Here is a 25,281-nt window from a genome sequence, read left to right on the forward strand (position 1 = left end):
TCTCCAATCCGGAAGCGCAACCGGGTGAGCGCGGGTTTCCGCAGCGTAAGGGCATCGGTGCGCGCGGCTTGGAGAAGCCGGGCACCTCTCCGGGTGCCTCGGGGTCACGGCGGCTAGAGTCGCGCGGAGACATGAGTGACACCGGAGGGGACTGCACGCGCCTCAGGAACTACCCCCGGCTCCCGGTGTGGGTGGTGGAAGATCACCAGGAGGTGAGCGGGGCGGGCGGCAGAAGTCCCCGAGCCCTGACAGGAGGGATTCGAACCCCAGCAATCTGCAGAGCCCTGGCCAGCATCTGACGCTGGCCGCCTCCTGTCTCCTGCCGACGTTGAGAGCTGACTCCTCCAGCTGTGAAATGGGGACCATAATCGTAGATCCTTTTATAGGGCTGTTACTGAGAGGACATAAGTCTTCAGCGTTTCTGAACGTTTTATAGCAGTGCTGTAGTAACGTGGGTTCCTTACGTAGACTTCTAGTAGACTAGAGGTCCGTGGGTCTAGGAGATTTATTTAAAGGATTCATGGGGAGGAGGTCTCTGGATATAAAACAGGAGGTGTTAAGAATGAAACTCAGTGTTACTGTGCTTGACGTTGGCCTTGGGTTCAACCCCTCCCCCGGGAAAAATGGGGGAAGGGGACTTACTGTTGGAAAAAGATGAAGGAGGAAAAGAAAGTTGATTTCTGAGACACAGTCAACTTTGGGTGGGTCTGTGCTTTCCAATTTAGTAGTAAACCTGGACACATAATGTATAAGAGTGGCCTAGGGCCACCATCCTAAAGGGACAGAAGATGTCCTAAAACCTTAAGAGTACCTGGAACACAGAGTGGCTGAGCAGTTGGGTAATAAAGATGGAGATTTTCGTAAGCACCATCTACAAGAGATTTTATAGTTTTCCACTTTTGAACACCTTGATGCACTTCAGGTTTGTGCAGTTAATTATTTATTTAGAGTCCGTCTGCACTTGGCAGCATGCCATTCTTAGTGTGTGTGTCTCTGTTACAGGTTCTGCCTTTCATATACCGGGCCATAGGTTCGAAGCATCTTCCTGCAAGTAATATAAGCTTTTTACATTTTGACTCACATCCGGACCTCCTTATCCCTGTGAATATGCCAGCGGACACTGTGTTTGATAAGGAAGCACTCTTTGGGTAACACGATGCTTTTAATCATATTTCATGTGTTTGAAATATAACATGAAGCCAGATAAAAGAGCAGACTTGGCTATACTTGTGTATTTATTTTTTTGCTTTTGTGTGTTTATTTATTTGCCTTCTTTATTTTGTTTAGAACAAGTTTTTGACAAGCTAAAAGAGCCAAAATAGAGACCAGGCTTGGTGACTGATACCTATGATCCCAGCCCTTAGAGCATTGAGACAGAATTACTGCTTGAAGACAGTCAGGGATACATTGAAGCCTCGTTAGGGTTAAGTGTCCATTGTCAGTTCGTTGGCATTTAGAATTATCTGTAAAGTGGGCAGCAGGACTTGGTTGTGGGTGGATTACTTAATCCCACCTACGGTGAGTAGTGCCCTTGGCAGCTGAGGTCCTGGTCTGTATCAGTGGAGAGGGGGACCTGAACAGTACCTTGTGTATCTCTGGTTCCTGATTATGGATGTAACGTGATCAGCTGCTTCAAACTTGCCACCATGACTTCGTTGCCAAAACCTGTTACTTTGGTCAAAGTATTTTATGGTGGCAACAGAAGAAGAAACTAAGACTGTGTGTGTCTGTATGTGGTAATTTCAGTTTCCTGACATTGTATCAAGACAACTACTTGTTCCTGACTTCGTAACATGAAAAGCAGTCATGAATATTGTGGAAACAAACAGCAAGAGGTCTTTCCAATAACACTTTACAAAGAGAAACAAATTATAAGAGACAGCCACGCCAGAGTTTGATGGCCTCTAATTTAGAACTTGAAACATTAGAGAAGACTTGCGAAGTCATCTGAGTGTGGTCTCCTTCCTCTCTCTCCCCTCTTAAAGCCTGGTGGTACAAGAAAATGTGACTTCTGGAAACAATCTCATAAGCATGCAATGATACATCTTCAGTTTGCCTGTCCTTTCTGTTATTGTGTCCTTCCTTCTTCTCCTTGACCTTATTTTCAGGTCCCAAATCCTGTTGACTTTCAGTTTTGTAAAATCACAGGCGCGGGACTGGAGAGATGGCTTGGCACATAAGAGCACTTAAACTTGCAAAGGACCCAATTGTGCTTCCCAGCACCTACACCGAGAGGCTCACAACCATTTCATAACTGCTCTACAGGACCCAGCTCCATCTTATGGCCTCTGTAGGCAGCTGCTCTCTTGTGCACACACACACACACACACACACACATAATTAAAAAGTCAAATAAATCTTGAAAAATACAGTCATAGGAATAGAAATAAAATTCATAATTCATATTCCATCCTTCAGAGTTATATGTCTTCAAATAATGGCTTCTCTTCTATAATAGAGTTCCCTGAAATCCTCTCATTTATCTCATATGAAAAAGCATATGACTTTTAGTCACCTATAGATCTTTTAGTTGACTTTTTCCAGTACTCCAAATCGGGGCGCTAACTCCTAAAGAAATGTGGTAGTTCCACCGTTCCCTTACTGTGTTCCATAGTTTAGAAACTGGAAGAGAATGTTAAGCATATAGTCAGTAGTCAGACCACACAGTTCTTAAACTTTTTAGTATTCTCATTCTTTTTGTTATATAGCTATATAGCCAAGGCCTCCCTTGCACCCGTCAGTGCAGGGACTGCACGTACACGCCACCATACCTGAGTGTCTGCTTTCTTTGAAACTCTTAAAAAATTAAGCCTTGAAAACAATGTGAATTATAGTTGTGTTATTTACTTTAAAATTAAAAATAAAGTTTTCAGATGTTCATTGTAAAATGTCAAATTGTTATGTCTGTATAAACGAGTTATTTTTGTAAATAAAACACATTTTAAAACTAGAATTATTTAACATTTTTAACATCTAATTTTTGCCCCTGTAAACGATATCTGGGTTCTCTGTCTGCTTCTTCATTCAGTGTGTTGCTGTGTGTTGTTTTGGTTGAAGTATATGGTGAAAATTCTTACTCTCATAGACGTGATTGGAAAATGAGATAGTGTTTTCATTACTTATTCAGATAAGTGATGTTGTGACTGTTCTTTGATCTTCCACCAAAACTCCACAGGCTTCTGAGAGCTCAGCTGGAATGCAAAATCCGACAATCCAGCCTCGCGTCTAAATAACCACAGTTAATTGAGGTTTCAAAAAAAAATTGACTCGTTTCACAATTCAGTCCCAGATGCTTTTCCTTGAAGCAGCCTTTGTACTTCACAGTCTAGAGGAGGGGTTCCGCTGTCTTCCTCTTTTTGCTACAGAGAATATTTTAGAATATCCAGTTAGGAGCAAGAATTAATAAAACCAAGTACATTCTTCAGCAAAACTAGCTTTTGGACAGGGGCAATTGCTAGTCATGAAACTGAGAGGGGCTGTTAATCGACCTTGCATGATGAGTAGGATCCCAATCCACCATCAGTCTTGTGCAAATGTTTGCTCAGTGGAATGGAAATAGCATCTCTGTGAAAACCGTTTTAACCTCAGGGGCCATGAGACCCACTGTCTTCAAATGTTTGAGGGGAAAGCATTCACTAATGTTTCTGGTTTTTTCCAGAGAATTAAGTATTGAAAACTGGATCATGCCCGCAGTTTATGCCGGCCATTTTTCTCACATAATATGGCTTCATCCCACATGGGCTCAGCAAATCAGAGAGGGCAAACACCACTTCTTAGTAGGCAAAGACATTTCTACCACCACAATCAGGTAATTTCTTCATTTTTGGTAAGTATGAAAGGAACTGAATGCTTGTTCCTTTGAATTCTTGTAATAACTTCCTAAATGCCTCCTTGCAGAGCCGTATCTAGGCCCAGATGCTCCAAAAAGTCTTTGAATCACCAGAAACAGATTTTTAATTCTCTTGATCTCCTTCATGTACTCTTTGTATTTGTTACTAGTTAATTTATTTTGTTTTATGACGTTCTCTGGAATTCAGGTTCCATTGCTGGCTTCATCAAGTCTTTACACTACCTTATCGATGTATGCAACCAATGGTGTCTTTTGTTCCCTGCTTCTTCTGATGCAACTGTAGTGTGCTGAGTTTAACTTTTAGATTTGAGCCAGACAAGGTGAGCAGCACATATCTATAATCACAGCCCTTGGGAGGCTGAGGCGGGAGGATGCTCAAATTTGAAATCAGCCTGAACCTAAGAGCAATACCTTGTTTCAAAATGCAAAAGAAGGACTGGAGGTGTAGCTCAGTGGTAGAACATTTACCCAACATGCCTACAGTCCCGAGTTCAATTCCCATCCTGGGAGTTGTGGCACACACCTGTAATCCCAGCGAGACAGAAAGGTCTGGAGTTCAAGGTCATCCTCAGCCACATAGTGAGTCTGAGGCCAGCTGATAATTCAGTATCTGGATAAGCAGATTTTAGGTTTTAAATTTATTGTTGTGGTTTTTGGTATTCAGGCTAAGTTAAATTACTATACCCCCTGATTTGAGCTATATGTACCTCAGGGTTTTTGTATGTGGTTCTGAACCAATATCCTCCAACTTGCGTTGCTACAATGTCTGTCTTTAGCAGTAGCAGTCTAGTTCTAAATTCTCTTGGGAGAGGAAGAACTTTTAAATCAATGTACATATAATTTTATAGGCCCTGAGTGATAGTAAAAATTGTGACCCTAATTCTGTTTCCATTTTGATGACAATGTTACCTTTGGTGTTACATGCCTTTATCATTAATATGAGTAGCATCATCTTGATTTATGAAAATTTGCTATATATATATTGGTTTTTCAAGACAGGGGTTTCTCTGTAGCTTTGGAGCCTGTCCTGGAACTAGCTCTTGTAGACCAGGCTGGCCTTAAACTCATGGAGATACGCCTGCCTCTGCCTCCCAAGTGCTGGGATTAAAGGCATGTGCCCAGTTTACTATATAATTTTTAAAGTGATTAGTACTCACTTTATAACAAATATTGTACGTAATATTGGTCTACATAAAAAAGTGAATTTAGTATGTTTAGTGGGCCTAATAGAACCTGTAAAATCAAATCATTTTGTATAGGCTTGACAGATTTTTGTTGTTATTGTTCACAACAGCCCTTCCTTGATCTCCCAAATGCTGGGGTTAAAGGTGTGAGCCACTGTGCCAGCTTGATGTGGTCTGTGAGAAGAATGCTGCAGCTTGCTTGCTGGCAGGGACCTTGAAACGCCATAGAGTTGTGGCAATAAAAATGGCTACTGCCGGTATCTCTGCCATGAGGCTGGAAAGCTAAAGAATGGGCTGAATCTAGCCAGCAAAGCCACGGCTTTAATCCTACCCATATTGCTCAGTAATTTAAAGGTTCATGTGGTCAGAAAAAGAGAGATACAGTAAAGAGAGATTCAAAAACAAAGAAAACCTCTAAATGATATACAGTGTGTTAAAAATATATGCAGGTTAAAAGTTAAAGTTCTTTAAGTTAAAAAAAAAAGAAAAAAAGGAGTAGTTGGGTGTGGTAGCACATGCCTTTAATCCCAATGCCTGGGAGGCAGAGACAGAGGGATCTATTAGAGTTCAAGGACAGCCTGGTCTACAGGGTTATTACAGGACAAAGATATACAGAGTACCTGTCTCAAAAAATAAAAGTAAAAATAAACGAAATAGAGGTTAAAATAAAGCCGCACAAAGATGGAAAATATACAGAGAATCTTGATGCTGTATGCTATTATGCTCTCTTTGAATTGTTTGAATGCTGAGGAAGGAGCAACAGCTGCTAAAAGATATTTGTTTATAAATGCTGCTGAACTATTACAAGATAGATATTTTCAAAATACCTTGACTTCAATATTTGGATCTAAGGTTATGATGCTTTGGAAAAGTTCTTTTGTTTTCACAAAGGATGAGACCCTGTGGATTGCTTCTATCCCAATGTGGTATGATAGACCACGCCCTCCTGAAAGGTTGCTGTGAACACCTTCAGAAAATTACTTCACCCAACTGATGACTGAGATGAACCTGGCACACAAGTTACACCATGAAAGATCTGATTAACAGTGCCCCTATACAGCAGGAAGCAGTTTGGAGAAAAATAACTGCGCCCATGTTCCCAAATATTGTTTATAAATGTTCTTTTACATTTAAAGGGGGGAAATGATATAGATATGGATAATTTACATTGGTATAAATTTTACTCTATTGATATAAATTTAAGGTCAATTTTGTTATATGTATATGTATTTCTTATCTTTAGTAAGGTATTATGATTTTGTAGTTCATTTAAAAATGTAATGTATAATTAGGAAATATAGGTTGTTAATGAATAATCATTGGTAATAGGCTTGTAGTCATGTTAGATTTTCTAGATATACAGAGATCTATTTCAGTTAAATAGGCATTCTTCATATCTTTCAAAGACTACAGAATATGGCATTTAAATGTTTTAATAATTTAGGGCTTGTCATGACAATGAGACACATCTGCTCCTGGCAGCACCAATCTACTTCAAGAGGAAGATGAGCATCAAAGAGACTCCTTATGGAGTTTGATAGCCATTTGGGCAAGAAACTGCTCTTGCCTGGACTGTTGCATAAACTGGACACAGAGAACCCGCAGAGAGAGGACTGCTGAACTTGCCTAAAGGTGAGATGGTCTTTCGGGGTTCCTGATTCATGAAAGAGTCTACGAGACATTCTGCAAAACACATCAGATAGTAACTGAACTGTCTTTGGAATTTCCTGCTTCATGAAAATGTCTGCTGGATACTATGGGCCTGTAGGCCAAAGATGGATACCCCAACGGTACAGAGGAACTTTGGGTGACTGTCCAGGCAGCGAGATGTCTCTGTCATTTCTAGAGTTTGGAAGTTGCTTATTTCTTGTTTACTTAGGTAGTATTATATCCTTCTGAAGACTTTGATGGAGTTGAAGAATGGATAGATAGTTATAGTTTTTCTTAGTTATGATAAAAGATAACAGATAAAAAAAGATATAAAATTGTGACTATAATTATTGCTTGATAACTGTTTTGTTATATTTAATTTTACTATGTTAAAGTGAAAGTCTTTTTTGTTTAAACAGAAAATGGGGAAATGATGTGGGAGTATCATCTGTCTACCTGTTGTTTAGAAAACTGCTTGGCCCGATAGGTCAGAACATAGGTGGGGGGGAAGACAGAACAGAATGCTGGGAAGAGGCAGTGAGGCAGATGCCTCGGGCAATCGCCATGCCTCTTTTCTCTGGGACAGTCGCATGAAGCCAGCCACCAGTTCAGACATGCTGAATCCTTCCCAGTAAGATACCACCTCGTGGTGCTACACAGATTACTAAGTATGGGTTAAAGCAAGATATATGAGAATTAGTCAATAAGAGACTGAAACTAATGGGCCAGGCAGTGTTTAAATGTATACAATTTGTGTGTTGTTATTTCGGGGCATAAGTTAGCCAGTGGCCAGGAGCCAGGCGGGATGAAAAGCAGGCCTGCCCGTCTCCTCACTACATTTTACTTCATGTTCCATGATCTCTGGAGTCCTCATAGGCTGACATAACTTCCCACCTTTGTGCTCATGGCTGGTCAGCGGGATGGGAGAACACTGTTCCACACACCTATTTTCCTATCACAGTCACTGGCCAGACCCTCTGAGGTGGCCACATCTAGCTGCAAGGTGAACTATAAAAATGCAGTGGTGTGCCAGCTGAGAATGTGGAGAAAGCCGTTTCTACTGAAGCCAGAGTAATCCAAGTGTTGCAGTCCCTTGTTTTTGTCGGGTGTGTCCTATTTCTGCAGCGTCATAGTAATGTCAGCTGTTTGCTCATTCCTTGAAATATTCTTTTCCCTTTGCTCCAGGGTTACCAGTACAGATTATTACTTCCTGAGTGATGGTCTGTTTGTACCTGAAGACCAGCTGGAGAACCAAAAACCATTGCAGTTGGATGTGATCATGGTAGAACCTTACAAACTCGGTAACCATCAGGATGGCAGTGACTCCATGTCTTCTGCAAAGAGGCCCAAGCTGGCACTGGGCGGTGGAGAGAGCACTTCCTCTGCTAATGGGGACTCTTGCTCAGAAGGACTGTCAGGGGATGCAGGGACCCCAAGAAGTGACCATGCTTGTCAAGAGCCGTCACGCTCATGTTCTGGAGGCCAACAGTACCAGAGCCCAGCCAGCTCTGGGGAGATTCTGGAAATGCTGAAGGATGGAGGTGCATTTGTTTTAGATATTGACTTGGATTTTTTTTCTGTCAAAAATCCCTTCAAAGAAATGTTCACTCAGGTAAATGTCATCTTTTGGAAGCATAGACCTTGACAATTGCATGGCATTTCTCTGTATTACAGGTAGCAAGCTTTCTGCAAACATCCGGATAATTGTCTTCTGTTTAAAGGTCATGTTTTCTGCTACATATTCTTCTGTTCTTTGCCAGTCTTTTAAAGTTATATATAAGCTTATCACTAATTTTAATTAAAAATTCCAAAATCAGCTGGGTAATGGTGGCACATGCCTTTAATCCTAGCACTTAGGAGGCAGAGGCAGGAGGATCTCTATGAGTTCAAGGCCAGCCTGATCTACAGACAGAGTTCCAGGACACGTTCCAAAGCTACAAAGAAAACCTGTCTGGGAAAAAAAAAATCCAAAATCTAAAATACTCCAAAATCCAAAACTTTCTACACACCATGATGAAATGCTCCCATAAAGTCTTCAGATATTCCAAAATCTGAAAAACTCCTGGGATGTGATAGAACTTCTGCTTCAAAGCATCCATCTCAGATAAAGATATCCAACCTACATTATACTTTATAATTTAGTAGCTATATTCGTATTGTTAATTACATGAACTTATTTATTTTGGGTGATGGTGGCTCGTGCCACAGCACACATGTGGAAGTCAGAGGACAACTCTCCAAAGCCAGTTTTAAAATCGTCAGGCTTGGTGGCAGGCACCTCTACCCTCTGAGCCATCTCACCAGCCGTATTTTTAATATGAACGAAGATAACAAGGCAAAGCATAGTGGTACGTGCTTGTAAGACCAGTACTTGGAAAATAGATACAGAAGATCATGAGTTCAAATCCAGCCTGGGCTATGTGAAACCTTATCTCAGAAAAAAAAAATGATAATACGTAACTCCAGTTTGTTCCATCTATTGCTCATTAGCTGTGTCATCCTGGGAAAGGTACTTGCCTTTCTGGCACTGTAAACAATCACCCACAGCCTACTAAGTGTGTACCTCAGTAGTAGCACGCTTACCTAGCTTGCTCAGGGTTGTGGACTCGATCCCCCTCCCCCTGTGCTGCAGAATAAGCACTTAAGGAATAAATGAGCCCCAGCTCATAGTATTGTTAAGATAGCGGAGTACTGAAGACGTGCTGCGGTGTTGTGCCCCATGCTGCAGTGTTTTGCCCCATGCTGCGGTGTTGTGCCCCATGCTGCGGTGTTGTGCCCCGTGCTGCAGTGTTGTGCACAGTACTTTTTATCTCCTCCCTGCCCCTGGGCCAGATGCAGCCACTTAGAAATGGAGCTGTCTAGTTAGGTTTTTAAGGAGTCTACTCCTTTTATTTTACTTACAAAACCTAGCTGTGTTAGGCATCTTTCTCTTAACTCAGGTTCTGTGTGCCAGCATTCCTTCTGTACACCAAAGGTCTCTGTTGCCAGGGAAGTAGCTGCGTGGTACACATGGGGCATCTTCTGTCATCGTCACTGCAGACATGTGTGTCTCCCATGAACAGCTACAGTCTTTAGAGCTTGGAATATATCCATTCTCATAATGGTATAGTGTTAAAAAACACTTTTATGATCCGTTAGCCTATTCGATAATTTTTATACTCTATTCTGTCCAGCTAGATAAACTTGTCCTGGAAAATTTGATCTGCTTTGGAAATCTAAAGTATACAGTGTGCTTGATTCTCCCACACAAACGTTTGGATGTTATCTCAGATATTCTCTTGTTTATCACAGGCATATTGTTGGAAACTCCTAACCTTGGGGGTTTTGTTTTGGCTTGCAGGATGAATACAAAATTCTACAGGAACTTTACCAGTTTAAAAAGCCTGATAGTAACCTTACTGAGGTAAACCCTACACTTTATCTACCACTAACTACTACCTTACTTTTGTTTTTAGGTTGTTTATTTTAAAAGAATTTGTATAGTTCTAGCCGGCCTCCAATTCAGCTCCCTGAGTGCTGGGGTTGTAAATGTGAGCCACCTTGCCTGGCTCTAATAATAGCTTGTAGCTTATTTAAATGTTCTCAGCTCTCTGGATTCTTGTGTGCATATAGATATTCACATATACATGTGTGTTTTTTTGATGAGTGCCTCAGTACATAGAATATCTTTTTAGCTAAGTGAACTGGTATTTTCATAATTACTATTTTACTTGTTTTTTAAAGGAATAACTGTCATCTCAGTTTTTCAATGTTTTTAAAGGAAGATTTGGTAGATATTGTTGACACTCGAACTCACCAATTAGAAGACTTAGAAGCAATTTTTGCTGATTTGTGTGATGGTGATAGTGAAGAAACTGTACAGAGATGGGCTTCAAATCCTGGGTAAGACCCCCTAAATGTTTTCCTGAATTGTCCCTTCTAGCTACATTCCAAGTTTGTTGGACGGGTTGCTCTTTAAATTAGACTCAAGGGTTAGGGAGATGGCTTACTCAGGAAAGTGCTTGCCACATCACCATGATGACCGGATTTCAGATCCTGAGCATCTATTTAAAAAGCCAGGCTTGGTAGTAATAGGGAGGCGGAGACAAGAGTATCCCTGTAGCTCACTGGCCAACAAGCCTAACTGAACTGATAAGCATCCGAGTCAGTGAAAGATTCTCCCTCAGAACTAACTAAAGACGCCACCCAGTGTTGACCACTGCCTTATTGAGTATTATTGGCGTGCTCTCTGTCAAAGGATTTGGGGGTAGAGACAGGAAGATAGGAGTTGAAGGTACTCAGCTGCGTATTGAGTTACAAGCTAACCTGGGCTTTGTGAAATAAAGTTACTTTTCTAAAATACAGTAATAATAGTAGTAATTACAAGTTTTGTTAACAAGATGGCAGGTGAGATGGTGCATACCTTGAATCCCTGCACTCAGGAGGTAGAGGCAAGAGGATCCCCTTGAGTTCCAGGCCAGCCATGGCTACATAGTGAGACCCTGTTTCAAATTAAAGAAGATGGTATTAAACAACTTTATCTTTATTTCTCAACCATCATTTGAAGCATGTATCCATGTTGAAGCTCTACTTTTTAATCATTAATATTTTTTGTATAATGGTGTGAGCTAAACCCGGAGCCTTGCAGTGAGGTGTTTTTGTTTTTGTTTTTTTGTTTTGGGTTTTTTTTTGTTTGTTTTTTGCTTTTGTTTTTTGCTTTTTGTTATGTTTTTTTGGTTTTTCGAGGCAGGGTTTCCTCTGTAGCTTTGGATACTGACCTGGAACTAGCTCTTGTAAGACCAGGCTGGCTTCAAACTCACAGAGATCCGCCTGCCTCTGCCTCCCGAGTGCTGGGATTAAAGGTGTGCGTCCCGGTGCACTGAGTTATGTGCTCCCGTCCTAGTTAGGGTTGCTATTGCTATAATGAAACACCATAGCAACAGCATCGTGGGGAGGACAGGATTTATTCAGCCTATCCTTCCACATCACAGTTCTTTACCAAAGGAACTCAGACAAGAACTCAAGCAGGGTAGGAACCTGAGGGCAGGAGCTGATGCAGAGGCCACAGAGGGTGCTGCTTACTGGCTTGGTCGTCCTGCTTCCTTATAGAACCCAGGACCACCAGCCTAGGGATGGACCTACCCACAATGGGCTGGGCCCTCTCCCATTGATCACTAATTAAGAAAATTCTCTACAGGTTTGCCTACAGCCTGATCTTAGGGAGGCAATTTTCTCTGTTGAGGTTCCCTCCTCTCAGATGATTTTTAGCTTGTGTCAAGTTGACATAAAACTATCCAGCACAGCTCCTAACCCCAAAGCATGATTTTAAAAAAAAAAATGTATCTAGTATGCCATTTGTTGCTAATTCTAGTCAAGGTTATTGTGTTTAATGACTGGGGTGGCTTTTTTCCAGAATGGAATCACTAGTTCCACTTGTACGGAGTTTGAAAAAACGGATGGAAGTACCAGACTATGAAATGGTAAATATTTTATAGCATTCTAAAATTGATGCTTTATACAGGTAATTTTCCGGGTGAAATTTTTGTTAAATTGGCTGTCTGTCCATGTTACTTATTTAAAAATTAAAGAATGATTAAAATACATACTTTTCAGAAAAGATTTTTGAAAATAGTTTTCTAGGGGGGTTGGAGAGATGGTTCAGCAGTTAAGAATACTGACTGTTGTTCCAGAGAACCTGGGTTCAATTCCCAGCACCCTCATGGTAGCTCACAGCTCTCTGTGACTCCAGTTCCAGGGGGCACAACACCCATGGCAAAACACCAGTGCACATAAAATAAAGATAGATAAAATTAAAAAAATATTTTTACCTTGAAAAAGATTCTTACTTTCTCTAAGCAGCAAAGGTACTCTGAATCTTTTATTTTTTTTTACTGTGGTTTATGACAGGATCTCACAGTAGCCCCCTGACCTGTAACCTCCTAAGCTAACCCTCACCCTAACCCCTAACCCCAACACTAACCTTCTGCGTCCACCTCACAGTTTTGGTATTTCAGACACACACCACCATGCCCAGCTGTTACTACTTCTTTGGTTTTGGGTTTTTTTGTTGTTTGTTTGTTTGTTTTTATTGCTGTATTTGTCAATAGTCCAATCTTATCTCACCATCCATAATTTAGTCTCTAGTTTCATACCACTTTATTCGAGATGGTGTTTACTAACTTAATCTTCACTTAGTAAATAAATAGAAAAATAGCAGCAAAAGAATATCATGGTTAATGCTTGCTAAGCCAAAACATACTCTTTTCTGAAAATGGCATTTGTTAAAAATAACACAAATCAGAATTGGAGAGATGACTCAGCAGTTAACAGCACAGGCTGCTCTTTCAGAGGACCTGGGTTCAGTTGCTAGCACCCACATGACCACTGAGAATCATGTTACTGCAGTTCAGAGGATCTGGTAGCCCCTGTAGGCACTGCATACATGTGGTGCACATACATACATGCAGGCAAAACACCCATACACATAGAAAAAGAATGGTGGGTGCATGATGCTTGGGGCTTGAAAATGCTGATATACTCAAATGCGTGTTCAGGTAATGCCTGAAGCATTCTCTCTCTCTCTCTCTCTCTCTCTCTCTCTCTCTCTCTCTCTCTCTCTCTCTCTCTCTCTCTCTCTCTCTCTTTCTCTCTCTCATCATCATCATCATCACAGTGCTCATGTAGTGGTCAGACTCTGTAGAACTGGTTCTGTCCTGCTCTTATGTGGGTTCTTGAGATTGAAATGAGGCCCGGCTTTTCACGTCGAGCACTTTTACTGATGAGCCATCACACTGTCACCGTCGACTTTTATTTTTGAGATAAGGTCTCTCTGAATGTGAAGCTCCTTAGTTCAGCTTGGCTCAGTGGCCAATGAGCTTTAAGTATCTACCTGTCTCTTCACTGCTCACTCTCTCAAGAACCTCCCATAATCATTAAAGTGTTATTTTGAGTCTTTGTTTCCAGCGTTGGGCTTGAAGCCAGTGCTTGTGCCTGCTAGGCTACACTCTACATTGGGCTGTGTACCCAGCTCACGGTGCCATGTTAATTTCTTTTCAGGTTCACCAGGCTGGGCTAACCTGTGATTATTCAGAACTTCCTCATCACATCAGCACAGAAGAAGAAATTGAGTGCCTTATTCAGTCTGTGTATTATCTACTGAAAAGTCTTCCAAAGCCTACTCTTGTGACAATCGCAAGGTAGGTGTGACTAGCTGAATAACAGCCCATCACAGATGTCCGTGTCCTAGTCTCTGGAACCTGTAAATATGTTGCCCCTGCACAGGAGAGGGGCTTTGCAATGCAATGAATGTAGGGTTTTGAAATGATTTATCCTAAATTACCTGAGTGGAACCAGTGTTGTCACAAAACTAGTAAGAGAAGTCTAAAATAGCAGAATCAGAGAAGGAGCTAATGTGTGGAAGGGGCCGTACTGCCAGCTTTGAAGATGGAGAGTGGTCTCCTGTTCTCAGCAAGGAATGCAGGCAGCATCTGGATGCTAGTAAAGGTGAGAGGAAGAGCAGAGCTCTCCTCAAGCTGTATTCTGTGAATTTGTACACATGCTCACATTCTGTGAGTTTGTACACATGCTCACATTCTGTGAGTTTGTACACATGCGTACAGAAGAGATGGCTAAGCAGGCAAGAGCATTTGCTGTTCTTGCAGCGGACCTGAGTTCTGTCCCAGCACCCAAAATCAGGTAGCTCACAGCCACAGCTCCAGTTCTAGGGTATCTGATGCCCTATTCAGCACCCTGTGATGCGTACACATATGGGTGCACACTCACACAACACAAACACACAAAAGTAAAATTTTAAGGAAAAAAAGTTCCCTTATGTAGTGATGAGTCCAGCAGGCCTGCTTTTCATCCCGCCCAGCTCCCGCACGGCTAGCTTAGCCCCAGAAATAATAACACAAACTGTATTCATTTAGACACTGTCTGGCCTATTAGTTCTAACCTCTTATTGGCTAGCTCTTACATATTGATTCAACCCATTTCCAATAACGTGTATCACCACTTGACTATGGCTTACCAGGATGAGTCTAACCGGCGTCCGTCTTGGAGAGGAGAGCCATGGCGTCTGCCACACTTCCTTCTTTCTCTCAGCATTCTGTTCGGTCTACTTTGCCTATCTAAGTTCTGTCCTATCAAAAGGCCAAGGCAGTTTCTTTATTTAACCAATGAAAGCAACACATAGAAAGAAGACCCTCCTACACCACCCTTACCCTGAAACAACACTGTGTCACCTATTTGGGGCTTGTGAGCATTAAAGAGCATGTAGGGCATGATCTGGGGTGATGGCTCTGTGGGTAAAGTGCATGCCACTTCGTACGAGGGCCAGAGTTCAACCATGGTAGCACATGCTTGTCATACACACTTGAGAGGCAAAGGCAGAAAGGTCACGGGAAACTTGAGACCAACCTAGTTTACATAACCTGTTCAAGGCCATCACATCTGCATAGCAACATCCAGTCCCAAAGCAAAAGTACAGAAAATTGGTCATTGTACCTGTCCTACAGAATAGCTATTTAAAAATAATGATAAGGAACAATTCTTGTAAAGCACCTAAGGAAGGTAAACATCCTCCAGGTCTCAGGAACCCAAGTGTCACCTCAGTGACCGCAGCACACACGGCTGTCCCTCCACACAGAATGACTCTGTCATAATCACAGGTCCTTCCTCTTTCTCTCTTGGCTGCAGGTCAAGTCTGGATGATTACTGTCCTCCTGAACAGGTTGATAGCATTCAGGAAAAGGTCCTCGGCATGCTGAGCTCACTCTATGGGACCCTGGACACTCACCTGGTGTATTCAGAGGAGTCTCCTCCATGTTGAAGCTCACAGAGCACTAGGCTCCTGTGCAATTGGTACAGCAGCAGGGCCTTAGTTTGTGAGTCTTCCAGAGGACACTTTCATTTTTTGGCTTTTCGAGACAGGGTTTCTTTGAGAAACCTTAACTGCCTGGAATTCACTCTGTAGACCATGCTGGCTTCAAACTCACAGAGATTGTCCTGTCTCTGCCTCCCACTGCTGGGATTAAAGGTGTGCACCACCACCACCCAGCCAGAGTACACTTTTTATGCTAACTTTCAGTTGAAATCAGTCTGATATTTTGAATCGCAAGCAAATACCAGTTGTTGAATACGGCAGTTGGGGCAGAGGTAGGGGATGTTTGTTGCTTTGGTTCTATTGTTTTCATGTCAAATCTGTAAACCCCAGTTGATGGGGACTCTTGGCGGTCTTCCTTGCTTTCCATGTTGTCTTTGATTTCATGAGAGATTTTTTTCTCTTCCCCAAACAGAGTTTAGGATTAGATGAGATTTATTTATTTATTCTTTCAGCTGGTGCTTATTTAGCCAGACACTGTTAAAGACAAGATGCCCTGGCCTCCTTGGGGGACAAAGGAGAAGTAATGATGGGCTCTGGACAGTCTCAGGGAAAGAGAACAGATGCGTCTCAGGCACCCTGGCCTTACAGGAAGTAGGAGTCTCAAAAGTGATGCAGAAAGATCCTTGCCGGTCCATGAAGATACTGTACCAAGGCTGCCTGTCTAAGGATGTTGGAATTGTGCCCTCGCTTTTGCTAAATGTTCTCCAGCATTGTTTCTATGCCAGAGGTCTGGTTGAGTAAACAAAATTTCCCTTTCTGTTGTTGCTTTTAGGTTTTTTGGGTTTTGTTGTTGTTTGATTGGTTGGTTTTTGGTTTTTGGAGACAGGGTTTCTCTGTGTAGCCTTGGCTGTCCTGGAACTCTGTAGACCAGGCTGACCTCGAACTTGGAGAACTACCTGCTTCTGCCTCCTGAGTTCTGGGATTAAAAGAATGCACCACTACTGCCTGGCTGCTTGTACTTTTTGAAAATTGGAATGACTTCTGGGGGTGGGGGCTTCCTTTGGGTTGTTACTGTGGGCCTCAGCTGGCATTTAGTCACTGAGTGTCACTTAATTGCCAGTCAGGGTCAAGGGGCTAGAAAATTGCTAAGCACTTTTTGCTCTTGCGGAAAACTGGAGTTTAGTTCCCAGCACCCACATGGCACCCAGCGTCTTATAACCCCAGAGCTGGAGGCCAGCACTCTCCCCACAGCACCACACACATACGTGCATGACAACACATAAACACATAAATAAAAATAATCTTAAAAATCACAGTGGGGCCTCCCATAGGTGAGCGCAGAGCAAGACAAGAAGTGAAGAACTGTTTATTACTTGAGGCAGCCAGGAGAGCATTGGGGACATTTTCCAGAGTAATCTCTCCCCAAATAAGGAAGGGAAGGAAATTGTGTTGGGGAAACTTGTGCAAGTTTTTGCTAGAAAGACCTATCACTGCATAGAGAAGAGAATATTTTTCTGCTGTATGCATTTGGAGATCATGCTTTATGTATTTAATAAGCCAAGTTTGCCCTCGTGACCCAGAAGACTGGTAGGCTCTTCTGACTGGATTAAACTAGTTGTGGGGAGGGGGAGATGTGCTTTGAGGGACGTAGCACCCCCCCCCCACTACTGCAGACAACAGTGTTTACAGTGCTCGCTAACCTTGGGAGTTATTTCCTCAGTTTACCTTCTGCCCGCACTTGGCTTCACTTTTGTTCTCTAGTCTGTCTCTTTTCCTTTAAAGGGTGAGATGGCCTGTAAAGAAAACGGAACGCGTCCATCATTCACCAGAGCATAGCGGTTACTCCCGTTTCTGCAGGTCGCTTTCAGCCCTCATCTGCACGTGTGCCTGTAGAGCTGTGTGACCAAAATCAGTTACTTGGCTGCAGCTAGTACTCCAGGACACGTGACCATTGTCGTGCAGTAGATGGAAGCATATTCCATTTGTTTGTGTGTGTTTGTTTTTGGGGTTTTCGAGACAGGGTTTCTCTGTGGCTTTGGATTCTCTCCTGGAACTATCTCTTGTAGACCAGACTGACCTCGAACTCACAGAGATCCGAGTGCTGGGATTAAAGGCGTGTACCACTGCCACCTATCTATATTCCATTTTTATAGTGGCCATATTTTCCACTGGTGAATTCTCTTGTCATTATAAAATTTTGTAAATTTTTTGTATATATTTTGAAAATTTTCTGTTAAAGTTCTATAAATAGGCATTTTTTATGTATAAATTTTTCTGTGTTAAATGAAATTAAATGCTGTGATTGGCAGTTTTAAGGCTTCTAGGTCAAACTAGATCACTACTTGTTCTTGATGTCAGTCTGCTGGTTTCATTGGTTTTTACCTATGTTTTGTTTTGATTTGTTGTTGTTGTTGTTGGGAGAGTTGTTACTGTTTATTATGAGTCCAGTAAACTCATCATTTTTTAACTTGGGTCAGATAAAAGTGATACACACCTGTAATCTCAATATTCAAGCTGATGCGGGAAGATTCCAATGAGTTCAAGCCCAGCCTAGGCTACATAGACTTATCTCAAAGAGAGAACAAGAAGTCTATTTCCTTTATAGGCATTCTGGTGCTTAAGGTGTCCCCCTCCCCAACTCCCCCCCCCCCCACACACACACACAGCCCTGTGCTCAGTCCTACTTGTTGAATGAAGCCCAATTAGTAAAGTATGAATCCACACGATCCAGACAGGAAGCTGTTTAAGATGTCCTTCATTTGTATTCCAAATACTGGTGAAGGAATAGAGAACACAAATAGCCTTAAAGCAAGGCTCTGCACCCACCCACTGAGCCCTCTCTCCAGCCCCTGAATCCTGAGTTTCAAAGCAATGTTCTCAGACATTTTGTGAATAATGATTCTTAGCATCAGAGATTTTTATTCCAAAAGAGAGGTTTTCCCCATTAGGAAAGAAGTTAATAGAGGTTTAAATAGTTGTTCATGCTTTAGAACTTTTCTATTATGATCAGTATAAGCATCTATTAACAAACATTTTTAAAAATTTTTTTATTATTATTTTAGTGTTTTTTATGAATGGACGTTTTGCCTGTATGTATGGGGTGTAAAATCCTTGGACTGGAGTTACTGGCAGTTGTGAGCTCCCATGTGGGTTCTGGGAATCAAACCTTGGTTCTATGGAAGAGTAACCAGTGCTCTTAAGTGGTGAGCCATATTTTAATTTTTATTTAAAAAATTTTTTGTACAATGTAACCCTTCCCACATCTTCCCTACCCACTCCATGTCCTTTAAAAATAAATAGATAAATAACATGGAATTCCTTTTGTATAGGCTAACTGCTCCTGAGTAGACTTGCCCTAGAGTGGGGTTGACATACCAGTAATAACCACTGAAGGAAAATTGGTTTCCCCTTTCCCAGAAAATATCAATTGTAAATTTGTAAATATTAGCTTCTTGGTTACCTAGTGACCACTTCCTCTTGGCAGTGCTGAAATTCTGTCTGACGTCAGCCTTTGCAGGTCCTGTGCAGGCTACCCCAGTCTCTGGATCACACCTGTATCTGCCTTCTTACATCTGGAAGATGCTGTTTCCTAGGAGTCATCCACCACCTCTGGCTTCTACAGTCTTTCCGCCTCTTCTTCCACGTAGATCTCTTGAGTCCTGAGGGGAGAGATTAGATGAAGATATTCCATTTAGGGTTGAGTGCTCCAAAGTCTTTAACTCTGCACATCACCCAGTTGTGGGTCTCTGTGTTAATCACCATCTACTGAGAGAATAAGCTTCTCTGATGCAGTTGAGCAATGCTGTGATCCTTGTGTACAGCAATATGTCATTAGGAGTCATTTTATTGCTGTCTCCTTTAGCAGAATAGTAGTAGGTCTTCCCCTAGGCCTAGTATTTAATCCCAGGTATTTTGCCCCTTCAGAGGTGTCAGATATGTCTTCTATCTCGTGGAGTGATTCTTAAATCCAGTCAGAAGTGGTTGGTTACTCCCAGAACCTTTGTGGCCACTATTGCATCAGTGTATCTTGCAAGCAGATCTTTGTTGTAGGTTGTACCTGGGTGGTCCTGATGATTACTTTTCTCCTCCAGCATACAAAGCACCTTCTAGCACTATGAACACCAGTCAGCAGGGATGAAACTTCTAGTGACCAGGTTGGTTTCTCTGTGTTTGATGACATAAGACCCTTACATTCATTTCTTGACAATAGTCAATAGCCTGTGATGTTTAGGGGAATGTCTATGGAACCCCTTTGCCCAGCCCACTAACATTTTTGATCTTGTACTTACATAGTCTTAGATAGTTGGGTCTTTTGTGATCTGTCCTCTTATGAATAAGATCTGATGAGAACTGTGTTCCAAATACTGGGTAAGCATAACCTACAAATATCACAGCATGAATTTTTGCCCAAAATTTTAAAAGCTAACATTTGATGTGATTTCCCAAAAACTGCGTGTGTGAACTTTGGATCCCTACAAATAGCCTGCTTTGGGCAAGCTTTGCTGACTACCGAAGGACTGGCACTTCTTCCCCACTTCTGGCTCTTTCCTTCCACTTAGAAGTACAGCGGTAGTCTTGCTCCGCCCCTCCTTCCTGGGCCAAGGGAGTGAATGAAGGAACATCAGGAGCTTATAAAAGGGTTTGTTATGCTCTCCTCATCCACTGGTCAAGTCTTTGAAGGTAGACCACATAAGCGTGGCTCACAGTGGTGCCAGTTGATGGCCAAGTCAACCTTCCGGAGCTGTTGCTCAGAGATATAATCCTGCTCCTTGCTAGTAACTGTATCAGTGATGTTGATAATTATTTAGAAAGTTAGGAAAGAAAGCTGATGTCTTTTAGATTTCCTTAAATCCCTTTATAACATTTTTTTGTTAAATAGTTCACTAAAATCTTCTGCTTTATAAAATTGCTTGGAAAGTTTATAAAGTCAGCAGGTTTTTGAAATTCTGATAAAGAAGGAGATTATCTAAATGCAGTCTTTTAGTTGCTTCATGACATAGAGTTTTTTAAAGCTTTTTATGGTTTATTTTGCTTTTGAGTATTAATAGACTAGTAATTTGACTTTTTTTCTGGCATCATGCTGAGACAGGCAACACAGCACCTTAGGAAGATTCTCAGCTAAATAGCATGTAGTCATAAAATGTCAGCATATAGGATGTTATAATTCAAAGCAAAGTGCCCACAAATTAAATTTTATTGCAACCTACACAAATAAAACTTTACAAGCCTATTAGATAATATAAATGAAGATATGACTATAGAAATATAATATACTAGTATAAAATATTCAGGTAGCTACATATTGACATTTCTGTAATCTCAACAGTTGAAAAGTAGAGACAGACAAAACACCATGTATTTAAAGTTAGCCTGATCTATATATAGCAAGTCCACGCCAGCCAGAACTACATAACTAGACCCTGTATCAAAAACTAAAAAGATAACTGATACTGAGGGTCAAAGACAAAAATTGCATACCACTGGGGCTCTGTTCATTGCTCCAGTTCTGATATGCTGTTCCAGAGGTCTCTGCTTCCCTACGAGTGACCTGATAGGAGTTCAAGATTGGTGTTGCCTTCCAGACAGCCAGCAGGTTTGTTGGTGTGGCTAGATCAGAGGCTAACAGTTGGGAATGGTGTTTGACTTGCCAGGAACCCTTTGTCAGTTCTTCTCCTGTGCCATTCTGGGCTTCATGGTACCATCAGTGTCTCACAAACCCAGGAAAAAAGAGAAAAGGGTTGAACATTTCACCACAGTCTGAAGGTCAGTCATTAAGAAAACAAATGTTAGCAGGGCAGTGGTGGCACGTGCCTTTAATCTCAGCATTTAGCGGCTCTCTGAGGTCAAGGCCAACCTAATCTGCAAATCAAGTTCCAGTGCTGTTAAAGAGAAACCACACCTCCAAAATCAAGAAAAGAAAGAAAGATAACAAGCACCAGATACACAAGTCTGTAATCCCAGCACTTGGGAGGTGAAAGCAGGAAGATCCGGGAGTTCGCGACCAGCCTCAACTGTATAGCAGGTTTAAATCCACCTTCAGCTACATGAGATTTTGTCTACATAACAAATGCTGGCAAATGGGGTTGAAAAAAAAAAACTTTATACACCATTGGTGATAATGTAAACTAGGTCATAATATAAATAGAGCCGGATTAGAAGTCTGAAGCCTAGAAAGTGGAAGAAAGATACAATGAAAGTGTTTAGCTAGGTGTACTGAATACTGAATAAGGAAAAGAGCTCTTGACCAGGTGGGCATGGAAGGTGGCGTGTCCAGAGAGAGCATGGAAGCTGAGCATCACTCTTCCTATACCTCATCCTGTGTACCTCTTCATCCATATGCTAAAGCAGTAAACATGCATAGAATCTGGAATATTATCTTCCATAAAGTATGCAACAACCTCCAGATCATCTCTATATCTGTTTAAGTTTGATTACTCTGTGTATGTTCGTGTGTGTGTGACATGCTTGTTGTGAGTACAGATATGCACATGCCACCACGTGTGTGGAGGTCAGAGGGCAGACAAACTTAGGGAGTTGCTTCCTCAATGGGATTCAGGGATCAAACCTGGGCTTTTAGACTTTAATAACAAACCTTTCCTACTGAGCCATCTTACCGGCCCTCTGTTGCCTCATATCAAAGTGAGAAAGGAATATCAGATGTCAACTGATGGACGAGAAAAAGAGCACAAGTCTAATTCTTACAGTAGCGGAGCAAGAAGATAAAAGCCTCCTTGCTATCATATCAACATCATATACAATGTCAAACGAAAGAGAAAACCTAAGACCGGCAAACGTGATAAGATTCTAAATCCCAGCCTCCATGTTCATAAGAGGTGCCAAATACGAACACAGATTATGGAATTCTTAGAAGGTAACTTTACAAGATGAAAGAGATGACCCAGCTGCGGACCAAGTGCCTACGCTATCACTTGGAAGGTAGAGACAGGAGGATTGTATGGGGCCCAGGACCAGCCCAGACCTAAATTATTTCTTGTACCAGAGTGGAGGTGTGGGAATGAAAACACAGCTCGCTCACATGACTTTATCGGGAGGGAGTTTTCAGGGACCCTTTATGCAATCCTGAGTTCACATCCTGAAAAATCCCTGTGTTCATTCTCCAAACAGCTTTTATATCAAAACGTAAACTGAGCAGGAAGCATTATGTTTCCTAGGAAGCCGGGAGAATGACTGTGGTCACGTCCACAGCCATCTATGTCCATTTTGTCAGAGCGTCCTCTCTGTGCCTGCTCTGTCACATGACACCTCTTCCTCAGGTGACCTTGATTACAGTAGAAGGAGCAGAACATTAGCATATCCTGACTTGGGCTGTCTCACTATCAAAGGCTAAGTGACCGCCTTCTGTCTGGAGGTTGCAAGTTGTGCCTTGCCAGGTCGCTCAAAATTGACTGCCATGCAATGTAGAACTATGGGACTGTATAATCCGGCCCCTATAATCCTTTTTTTCTTATTAATAATTGCATCTGCCTTAGGCAAAGACTCCTTTGCTTAGACTAACCTGTCATCTGAAACAAGCATTTTAATCATGTGAGTTTTTGTCTTAGGCATCTGGGGAGAATCTTCAAACCTGTCTGACTGTTGACCTCCGTGAATAAAAGAGATTGAGGGCGAGAAATACCTTTGGGCTCTGTGTCTTTTTAGTTAGGAGCGATCATAATGTTTTATGAATAATCATGTTCCTAAAGACTATAGTCTCCTATTTAAAGGAGAGGAGGGTTGCCTGAGTTGAAAATGTTTTTTTATCTGGTTTTAGAGCCCACCTCTTAACAATTTTATATTGTATTAAAATCTAGAATTTTTAACACATGCATTAAATCTAAACATTTGCAGGGCATGTCAAGCTTTTTTAACATCTTACAAGCAGTTACAATATGAGGTCAATGTCATAATTTTGGAATGCGAATTAACAATAACTCCATAATATAACATATTACAATTTTTAAATCCATATTAGTCAAAAGACAAGAAAAAATTTTTTGAATGAGTGAGAGTCCAATGACATTGCTGCTATCAAATACCAGTTCCAGTCTCTGAGCAGCAGTTGAACCCTTAGGCTGCCCCCCTTTTAAGTGAAGAGGGGCTTTAGTCATTTTTTTTATTTTGGTTTTGTTGTTGTTGTTCTGCTTTTCCTGAGGGGAAAGTTTAGGACTTAGTTTTTAGGTCCAATATTTTTATGGATATGAGTTTTGTGTCCCAAAGATTAAAACAGTTAAATATTTAGTCTCCATTTTTGATTCAGCTCCAGAGCAAACAGGATTTAGGCTGTGAGCAGGTTGTTGTCATTGCAGCCATCGCAGCAGGGCCTCTGTGACTGTGTGTGTCCCAGTGTCTGGAAGCTGCTCAGCATCCCAGGGATCAGGCACTTCTCCGTGGGGGCAGGGAAGACTGGACCAGGACTCGCTTTCCTAATCCTCAGTGGGGCATTTGCAGCTACGATGTCATCATTTTTGTACATGTAGTTATCTCGCTTAGCTTTTGTGTGTGTGAGAAAAGCATAAAAACATCCTCGATCCCAAATTAATATAGGGCTGGGTCTTTTTATAATTTATTGTAAGGGCTTTTTTACGTTGCCCTAACAAAGGTCATCTTGGTGTCACCATGTCACATCTGTCTGCAGAAGATTTGTCTGCATCTTTTATCCTTTTAAGTTGTTTTTAAGGAGCCATGGCATGTTTCACAAGTTTTTTGTTATTAATCATATATGCAGTTCTTTTGTTGGAAGAGCCATTTATAAAATTTTGTATAATGTCCTTAAAGGGACCTTAAAGGATTAAGATTAGCATTATATAATTAGCATTATATACATTCGCAAAATATAATTGTGTGAATAGCACCAACAATCAGCTGGGAAAAGATTATTACTCTGGCCTTTAAATTGAACAAACATAGTTGTCCAAGAATCACTATCCTAAAATTATCAATTAATCTATTGCTTAGTTTAAGAAACATTGATCATAGTCAGTACTCAGCTAAAACATCTCCTAGATTTTATCCTGCTCTTTTGTATTAAACAAGCTACTGCTTTAAATTAAGAGTTTATTATCGTAACTAGTAAAATGGGAAGGTGCAATCATAAGAAGCAGACCGCTTTTCCATAAAACTGTTGTAGGAGTGACTTTTGTATTTAATATACATGCTCGCTAAGGCCGAATCAAAATTAATATAAAGTATTTGCTGATTATATACTCTACCTGCCTGAGTGCCTGTTTGGCAGCTTTTGTAAGCTGTCTATTGGGAACTGGCTCATTGCTCCCTCTAAGAATTTTACTTAGTGTCGCAAGATCTTCCATAAGAATATTATAATTAAGGCTTTAGCCATTGTATATCTCATTGAGAGTTTGTAAACTATCTTTCTTATAAGTTGTAAGTCTGCCTACTTTATAAGAAAATGGAAAAAAGAAAGCATATTTTACTGATGATGCTGGCATAACTGGATATTAATATGTAGAAGAATGAAAGTCGATCCATATTCATTGCTATGCACAAAACTGAAATCCAAATGAATCAAAGATCTCAACATAAAACCAACCACACTGAACCTCACAGAAGAAAAGGTTAGAAGTGCACTTGAAGGCAGTGGCACATTTCAAACACAGCCCCAGTGGCACAGACATTGAGAGAAACAATTAATAAATGAGATCTCCTGAACTGAGAAGATTCTGTAGAGCAAAGGACATGGTCAACAAGACATAATATCAGACTATAGAATGGGAAAAGATCTTTACTAATTCACTCCAAAACATACAAAAAACTCAAGAAATTGGTCATCAAAAGAA

At 41.3% G+C, this 25,281-nt stretch overlaps 1 protein-coding gene across 1 annotated transcript; it reads left to right on the forward strand.

Moving 5' to 3' along the window:
• The first annotated feature begins 39 nt into the window (after nt 1-39).
• Nucleotides 40-18,128, forward strand: C3H5orf22 (chromosome 3 C5orf22 homolog). Its single transcript, XM_038324333.1, has 9 exons — nt 40-212; nt 1,003-1,148; nt 3,659-3,808; nt 7,870-8,296; nt 10,025-10,087; nt 10,445-10,566; nt 12,077-12,143; nt 13,720-13,859; nt 15,361-18,128. The coding sequence occupies exons 1-9, from the start codon at nt 132-134 to the stop codon at nt 15,491-15,493; spliced, it is 1,329 nt and encodes a 442-aa protein (XP_038180261.1). The 5' UTR covers nt 40-131; the 3' UTR covers nt 15,494-18,128.
• The last annotated feature ends 7,153 nt before the right edge of the window (nt 18,129-25,281 follow it).

The sequence above is a fragment of the Arvicola amphibius genome, chromosome 3, assembly GCF_903992535.2.
Source record: "Arvicola amphibius chromosome 3, mArvAmp1.2, whole genome shotgun sequence".
Lineage (NCBI taxonomy): Eukaryota > Metazoa > Chordata > Mammalia > Rodentia > Cricetidae > Arvicola > Arvicola amphibius.